The following is a 9,078-nucleotide window of genomic DNA, read 5'->3' as shown; positions in this document are numbered from 1 at the left end:
TTTTGACTTGAATTGCATTGTGAAATATAAGCCAGCTATTACTTTTGCAGAAATGCACTAACCCTATTAAGAAAAAAGGGCTTGATCTAATGTAAACTCTACTGTAATATAGAAAAATTTTTATAGTTTACTGAACCAGATTTAACAATCAGAAAAGCTCCCAAGCACGACATACACGCCTGTTCGGAGTTGGTTTCCGTAAGCTTAAAACAGTAAAACAACTATGAAGTTTGAAGAACAACTATTGCATGAACAAATAGAAAAGAATGACACGTACCTTTTGAACAAGTTTGTGGTCTAAACTCTATCAAAGATAAGGGTGAAAATATTTGTTAACAAAAGCTGGACTGCTTCGTACAAAAAAGCAGCTTTTGTTTTCTTCAGATCTGCGTAGTTTGTTTGTTTGCGAGGGCGGAGAGAGTTTGCAGCCGCGACAATTTCGCGCCAAAAACAGGGTATCTTGCTCGGGTTCAGTCTTCCATCGTCCAATAGTTGAGTCATTGTTTTGCGTCGCTATCATTACATGGTATATTGATCGATCAAGGAGAAAATGATCCACTCAAGGTAAGACAAAAAAAAATCACTTCGAAAAAGTACATATTCTTGAACATTTTCAAAAATAATTATAAAACAGCAATTACAATGATTACCCGCCCGTGTTCGGTATTGTCGTATAAATATCTTTAAAACAGTATTCAAATACAGCTTTTTAATTTCCTTTCTCAATTTCGACATAAGTGTTTGTAGACGTAATTCATTGCATATTTGCTCTCACCTTTCAGCACCATTCAAGAGTGTTGTAAAAGCGTAGCGGTCGTATTTGACTTCATTTTTGACTAGTATCAAAGGTATGGTCACAGCAACTACACTTTTGACTTCATCTTTGACGTGCGTCAAAGGTAAAGTCAAAGTTACCAGCATATTTGACAACGACTTTGATAAGGGTTAAAGGAGTAGCAAAGCATTGATTCATTTGACTTCATCTTTGACGCGCGTCAAAGGAGAAGTCAAAGTTGTTAACAATTTGACTTCACCTTTACCGAGGTCAAAGGAGTAAGCAAAGAGCTTATATATTTGGCGACATCTTTGACGCGCGTCAAAGGTGAAGTCAAAGCCAGTGCCATATTTGACTTAACTTTTGACTCGTGTCAAAAGTGCAGTAAATCCAATTTTTCGTCCCGTGATATTCCAAACTCTGCAAAGGGAAATTGTTTAACAGAAAAAGAAAACCACACACTATGTCTGAAAAGCGACATAAAATCAATAAATTTGCGAATTACCAAAACGTAATAGTGCGAAACAGTCCCGCCTTCGACTGCCATGTTTTTGTTTTTTCTCAAAACCGCTTTGCAAGTTGTGAGAACATCGTTTGGATTTCATTTAAGAGAATATATGGGAAATAGCTTCCCCGCCCCCGGTGTAAATACTCTAAATAAATGCAAGTCTTGCTTTCAAGTTCAATAAAAAACATATAGCAATGATTTATAGATGTAATTAACTATCTACGATATAATCCCGGACTGAGTTACTTTTCCCCAACGCATTTTAACATGACTTCAGTCCTATCGAAAATTTACCTGAAGACTACTATATGGTGTAAATATTTTCATTAAACAAGAACAACTATACTTACGTATCGTATATTTGAGCGTGCTGTTTTTGCTTTTCCTCTATTTCCTTTTTTTTCTTTTTCTTATTTTTTAAAATAATGATTTTTCACGAAAATGTGAGCTAGTGTTAAAACTAATCTAGCCAAGAGCCATTCTTGACTTGATCTTGCGCCGTGATTACGCACATTTCCTGTAAACACTGCCAGTTTCTGAACCGCGAACAACTAAACTGGAATTACTTTTACAATCGAATCCACATAAGAATACAAAGTAAAGAAAGAAAAAATTATAAACGCAATAATTTTTTTCTTCCCTTCGACGATATCTAGCGTCGGTACCCAACGTATGATTGACTTTGGTTTTTCAGGTTTGGACGATATCTCTTGTCCAATTTCTTCATCTTGACATACACGACTGGTGTCTTTTTCGAGGAGTGAATCGTCTAGCTTCACAGTAATCGACACTTCTAGAAAAAACAAAGACACTTATGATGGTACAATATATCCGGAAAAGAACAAAAGAAAAAAATGGAGCCTTTGATGACCATCTGCGTGGAACCAGCTATTTATGTTGTCAATGGGAGCTTTTTTCAGATCTCTAGAAATATTTTTAAACTTTTGATTTGTGGCAGACAGTTTTGCTTTTCTAGCTACAGAAAATCGTCCAAATGCGGGAGCAAAGTAGGCATGGTCAGTTTGCTCACCCTGGAATTAAAATGGCAAACTGTGTACTACTAGCCTGCGAAAGCAACCGCTCCTTCTCGCAACTCGCCGCTTGGGACGTTTCGCGAGGACGAACGGAATGAAACGTCTCTAGCAGCGAGGACCATAGCTGAGCGACTGCTTTCTCAGGCTAGTGTACTACGTGCGAACGAAGAAGGCGCATGGGAAATTTGGGCGGAGAATAAAAAAAGCAAACAAACAAACTCAACTTCAAGCAAAAACAACAAAAACTACGGCACTGGCCGTGCTTGTTCTCCTGCCTCGCTTGCTTTGCTTTTGCAGTCCTACCAACGCAAAGGATACCTACCGCCACAACCCGTAACCTTTACAGTATTAACTGTATTACTAATCCTAGCCTGCGTGGTAGAAGTTGCAGACACGGATCCATAAGATAAATAATGACTGATTTCCTAAATGAGCGCTGAATGTATGAAGGTGCAAGTTTCTAGGGCCGCGGGTCCTGGACATGCTCCCCCTTCAAGCGCCGGTTAGTTTTTTCGTTAAGTTTTTTTTATAGATATATATTAACAATTATTCACCGAAGTGGAGGTGGCTAGTAGTGGATATGTACCGAGGCCGCCAAGAGGCGAGGTAAATATCCACTACTAGCCACCGACACTGAGGTGAATAATTGTTTTAGTATATACTAAAACAGTGAGATAATTGAGCACAATAATGATGATTTTTAACTCATTTACTGATGCCAAACAACGATTACAATTTTGGCGCGCGATGACCGAACGGCCGCGGCCGTCGCTTTTTCTTAGCGACAAATAAAACTTTTGAAGGCGTTTGTTTAGCTCTTGCGGGGAAGTTTCTTCAAAAGGCGTTGTGAATTGTTTTTGTATTTAAAATCATTCTGTAAAAAATATTATTAAATTTAGTTTTAAGCTTATTTATGAACAAGTTAACTAAATAAAGTAACGCAAGACTTAAGTTTAATTTGCATTCGTAAACAAAAAACTTTTTCACTGGTTTTATCGATAAATTCAAGTCAAAAAGACAAAGCTTTACCTGTTAAAACTTCCAAACCGAACTTCGTCACCTTCTTCATGTATTTTGGGAATAGCTCGATTGAAATTTCTTAGTTTGTTACGGCAGCAAACCGGGAAGGCATTTTGCTCGCAACTTACGCGAGTTTGGAGGAACTGGAGGTGAATCAGTGAATAGTGCAGGATATTCACTGATTGAGTAGCCAATCAGAGCGCGCGAAAAACACTATCCACTGTTTTAGTATATACTAAATATAATTATATGTAGAACGTGCAAGGGTAACAACGAAAAGGGAGAGGAGGCGTTTCTCCTTTTCTCCCCTAGGCGCGCCCATTCCCGATACTTCTCCTTTCGCCCTAAAATCGGCACGCAGGCTATACTGATTGTAAATACGGTACAGATTATAAGCTCTCACACGAACCTTCCCCTCCACTCAATATCCTCAGCGGGATTACACTACGCTTTTCTCTCTCTTTCCCTCTCTAAAATGATGCCTTAATGAAAAAAGCTCTGTCTAATTTTTACAGATTGCGGCTTGTACCTGGTAACCCAGTCTGTCTCTCACTGTTACTGGTTTCCAACATCTTTTTGCCAGGCAATAAATCACTGCCTTCAACACCATTACTAACAATGGATGTCAAAGCTCTTTTCAATTCCCTCATAGGTGGCACCACCGCTTGGCGAATATCTGCAATAATCAAGTAATATTATCCTCATGCAACCACAATAAACCTTTTTAGCTTGAATCTTTCGTTTTCCTAATGAAGTTCATGTGGCGTTCTCAACTGAGGAAATCTGCCGTTTCTATTAACATGAATTATACGTGCATAACGCAAGTGAACAATGCGAAATTTGTCAAAACAATTCTCTGACATTAGGAAAGGCTAGGGAACTCAAACGAAGAGCACCAACACGCTAACTACCCGACGCACTGGAAAAAGGAAATGTCAAGCTAAAGAGGTCTATTGTCGAATAGTCTGTTGCACATTGGCAACATTATTCTTATATAATTGAGGATTACGACTAAAAGGGGACTTTAGTATCAGGGCGTTGACTTCCCGACGCATGGCCCTTAAAGATTGGTCTACCTAACTTCTTTTGAGGAGCAGTAGCAAAGAGAACTAGAGACAATCTTTCAGTGTTAAAAGACACTGGTGTCCTGCATGATTAGAGTTTAGTTTCGAGACAAAGCACAGAAATTACCAGGGTGGATGTGTACGGATTCATCATAAATTTTATTCACATATAACAATCCTTAGTGTCATTCTGAAGCAAAATCGGGGCGAGATTCTGGATTGAAAGGATGCGCGGGAGATGGGATGCCAAAAATAACCATCCGGATGGAAAGAAATTTAGGTCGGGATCACGGGATTGGAGAACCCTACTGTGCAGTGGCAGATCCAGGGGAGGGGCCCGGGGAGCCCGCCCCCCCCCCCCCCTAATTGTTAGAGTAAACTGAGGCCCGAAGGGCCAAAACAATTTTTTTGAGAACCCCCTTCCCCCCTCTTATCTCAGGGTCTGGATGACCGCCCCCCCCCCCCCCACCTCTTTATCTGATGGTCTGGATCCGCCACGGTAGTGGGACCCTCATAAGGGAGCTTAAGCAACAGCGTTTTTGAGCGACGGACGTCAACCGGAAGTGGACTTTTTGCAGCATTGGGCTGTGGTTTGGTTGAAACCCTTGGGCAAATCGTCTTTATAGGAGAAAAGAAACTCAGCAATACAAATTTGGTAGTGTCCAGGCATATAAAAAGGGAGAAGGCCTCACTTCCGGTTGACGTGCGTCGCTCAAAAACGTCTTTGCTTAAGCTCCCTATAAAGCTGTAGACTTACCGTTAAATACCACCACGAATTTCTTAGAACGCTCTTTTAACTTCTTTTTCAGGTCTTTTCCAAACTTTCCTTCCATAGCAGTTGGCAGGAGCCTTGTCGACTTTAAGTTATCTACCATTGTAGCCACTGAAAACGTAAAGATCCTTTCAATACCTGAAAGGCAAAGGCACATTAGAAACTGGAAAATTATTTTCCAGTTTGAACCTCTGCTAACGACTACCTCTATACAATTGCCATGAAAAAAAAAAACGTCAATGGCCATCAGAAAAAAAAAATGAAAAATAAAAATAATGAAAACAGAGAAAAAACTCAAAAGGGGACCTAGCCACCATACCCCTTGTAGGGGTAACTAACGGGATTTGCGCTGTTCTTCAGGGGATACATCATGGTACTGTTTCTTTTAAAGGAATGTTTGCCAGATGACAATTAATTGAGATCAAATCAAGTGATATACCGGTAAATACTAAATAATTAAAGACTTAAAAGTCTAAGACTTTAAATATCTAGTATTTATCAGTAAATCGGTTAAGCCAGACAAAACAACTTTGTTTGACTTCCCGTTTTTTGGTTGCCATAGCATCAAAGCAAAACGTACTGACATTTAAATTTAGAACGTTAAATCATCTGAAAAAAATTGCAAGACGTGCATAGTATTAAGTCACTATTTTATCCAATGACATTACCTTCATGGATTGCAGCAATTTCCTTTTCCTTTTCTTTCACTTCATTGCAAACTACGTTTCAAGACAAGAATCATAACTAAGCGTCAGTGATCCATACTACAGTTTCCAGCTCATACGAGTAAAGAAATAAATTTCCCCCGTTGATTTTTTGCTTACCAACTATTTAGCCCGGTCCCTTTGACTGGGTTCATTCGTCTCAGTCAACGGCAACAAGCTTACATACAACCAGGTTTAAACGTAAATTCAGTGGAAAAGCTGACTGAAATTCACTGAGTAGACCATGCGGACACTTAAAAAATACTTGGTACCTTTTAGTTTATCTGTCCTGTTGTTCTCATCAGTTATGAAATGTTTATACGTTTTCCCCATGCACGATTTCCTGTAAGCTAAATTAGAATTATATAGCAGCTAGATACGCTTGGTAGTGCACAAAATGGACCCTACATGACTACTGGAACAATTCGAGATTTAATGACAGGAGACACAATATCAACAAAGGTGTAAGCAAACTATAATCCACAAATTTTCCTCACTGATTAACTCTTACTGTTAAGTTGGTTCAAGTATGTTAAATTCATTCATGTCCATCCTTGCCAAAAGACATCTCATAAGACAGACCAGGCCTAGCCTTTCTTAGAGATTTCCATTGATACACACACTTTCGCTGGATTTTATTGATGTTTACTTATAATTAGTGGCACTATCACTCTTGACTATAAGCAAAAGAAAGTAAGTCAATATCTTGACTTACCGCAACAGTGCAAACTTCCGTGAAAGTACTGAAATAACCCACTTGTCTTCTTCAGCGAATGAGTTAAGTACCAGAATGCGTGTGGTTCTTTTTTGGAGATCATCGTGACGAGCTCGGTGACCATCATGTCTGATGTGGTTTCGCTGGAAATTTGCTCGCAGTCCGCCTCATCAAGTATCTCAAAACTTCGGAGGTAGTTCAGAACCTTGCTGACATTGTACTTTCGCAGGGATTTCTGGAAGTGGAGAAGGAATGAATCAGGTCCGCATGTGGTAAACTTCTTGTATCTCGATGCAGCTTGATATAACAATTGTTTTGAGGTGTTTTGAGACTCAAGATATCGAAGACACTGCTCGAAGTCAAAATGTCGGCAGCGTTCTGGTATCGAGTCAACGGATACAGCAATGTTTCTACTTGGGGATAAAGACTTCTTACTGCAAGGGAAAAAAGGAAGAAACACAAATGCTCAGTTGGCTGAAAATAGGGCTCTCCCGGACGTTTTTAAATCTCAATTTAGCGTAACGTGTTTCACCTGTTGCAGACCAACTCCATAGTGAACCGAATAGTGGACGCCCTTTGCGATGTCGTGCGGTCACAAATCTGTTTACTTTGTTATGTTAGGTTGCTTTTTATTACCACAAAATTAACTTTTGCTAATATTAGACATCATGCTCGACTAAGCGCATAATTTTGGGGCCAATGACTGTCAAACTGACTGATTAGTTGTTGTGTTGCAGCCTAGTCCAGTTCTGTCCTCAGCAGCTGTTATTGCGTTATTTTGGTGATCGCATCATCCACAACCTGACCAAGAAACACCGCTGTTATATCAGATTAAATCTGCCGAGCAGGGCCAGATAACATTAATTATTAAAAACTGAATCATTGGATAATGCAATTCTAGAGCTCTGATTGGCTTAGCCATCATGGTATATGAGCCATTATACCATGCTCTCCAAATGTGGTAATTGTACGCGTCTGCTCAAAATTGAAAACAAGCTGAAAATCAGTTGTTTCGGGAAGAATTCACGATATTTTGTGGGCGTTTTTAATAAAACAATTATTCCACTCGCGCTTGTTAGATATAAGCCAATTCAGCGCTAAGTGCCTCGTTGGCTATCTACCATCTCATATCCAACGCGCACTCGTGGAATAATTGTTAAATAGAACAATGTATTTTAATTGACCAAATAACAGAATAATTCTTCTCGATTCCTTCCAATATGGAGCATGCTCATGCATGATATACAAATTTTGGTTGCCTCAGTTTGTACCTTCCCGTATCTTAAAGACAATTTCACTTCAGCTTTAGTATCTGTGGTATTTTCCCCAGGAAAGACGAATTCATCACGCCTTGAAAAACAATTTCACTAAGAATCGTTTGTTTGTGTGACTCGTCATCAGTCATACCACATACAGCACACCACATCGGTCTTGAGACAGTCTTATTTTCCCCGCTTCAGCTGATTGGTTGATTACGTGGGTAACCGAAATCACCCGAAACAACCGAGTGTTTAATCGCCGAATAAAGTAACCACAATACGCGGATTAGGTCATCACAAGTGGATCCAGAATGGATCTACTGTGGTAACTGTGTGATACCCGCGACGGCACTTGTTTCGCATCAGTGGGAAGAAATGACTGACAAGCTATAATCGGCCGAGTTAACGTTTCATATGTAAGGACATGGTGAATGTGTTGATAAAAGCAAATTGTCAAGCAAAAATGGCGGAATTGCGTCCTCATCATCAAAAGGCCATCGTCATAAGAGTGAAGAGAAAACAATTCAATTACTAGAACGCATTTAAGATCTTAGGGTAGAGGGCCACTGCAAGGCCACTACGTTCACATTAAGACTTCTTTGTTTTGTTACCGATCACGAGCCCACCGGCATTAGACTGCAAAACAGTCCGTATTTTTGCGTATTCAAGTACGCTCGAGCAGTCAAACAAAAGGTCTCGAACAAGGCTGAAAACAGAGAGCGAGACTGGGGAGAGACAGGCGTGTGAGGCTCGCGCGCTTCGCGCGCGTAAGACTCTTACGCCACGCTTTACCGATTTCTTTACTGATTTTGAGAAAAAAACTGTCTGTTTTGCAGTCTAATATAAGATAATCTCCTTTACGGGCCTAAGGAAGATAATTAGATTACTCGATGCAGTTCAAGTGCAGGAACTTTATGTGCGACATAGAAACCTCACACAAGGTCATCAAGAAGGTGTGGTAGGGAATCACAACTGTTAATTCCTTACAAATTTTTATTCCCTTCAAATGGGAGTTTGTAAGAAACAGTCACGTTCAATGGGAAAGATTTTACTACCCCTCCCTCTACGACCTTTCTCTCATACAATTTAATCCAGACCTACAGTTGTAGCTGCTCACCCTCCGCACGTCTCATGTAGGTTTTGTCTCGTTTTACTTGGGAGCACCTATATCGGGCGCTAATTAAAAAGGACTCAGCGGAAACCGACTTGCATTGGTAGCCTGGCGTT

The 9,078-nt window shown here is 40.0% G+C and overlaps 1 protein-coding gene across 1 annotated transcript in view; it reads right to left on the bottom strand.

Annotated features, from left to right (window-relative positions):
• Positions 1-1,813: 1,813 nt before the first annotated feature.
• The window catches only part of LOC140946795 (uncharacterized), a 7,402-nt gene continuing 137 nt past the window's right edge, over positions 1,814-9,078 (bottom strand). Inside the window, exons 2-6 of the mRNA XM_073395905.1 lie at positions 6,593-7,026; positions 5,842-5,892; positions 5,159-5,311; positions 3,867-4,013; positions 1,814-2,076 (exon numbers count right to left, since the gene is read on the bottom strand). Coding sequence (XP_073252006.1) covers positions 1,835-2,076; positions 3,867-4,013; positions 5,159-5,311; positions 5,842-5,892; positions 6,593-6,719 — 720 coding nt within the window. The 5' untranslated portion in view covers positions 6,720-7,026 and the 3' untranslated portion in view covers positions 1,814-1,834. The remainder of the gene's footprint in view (positions 2,077-3,866; positions 4,014-5,158; positions 5,312-5,841; positions 5,893-6,592; positions 7,027-9,078) is intronic.

Source organism: Porites lutea, chromosome 8 (assembly GCF_958299795.1).
Source record: "Porites lutea chromosome 8, jaPorLute2.1, whole genome shotgun sequence".
NCBI classification, from domain to species: Eukaryota; Metazoa; Cnidaria; class Anthozoa; order Scleractinia; family Poritidae; genus Porites; species Porites lutea.
The sequence above is the reverse complement of the archived record's forward strand: the minus strand, read 5'-3'. Positions and strand labels throughout refer to the sequence as shown.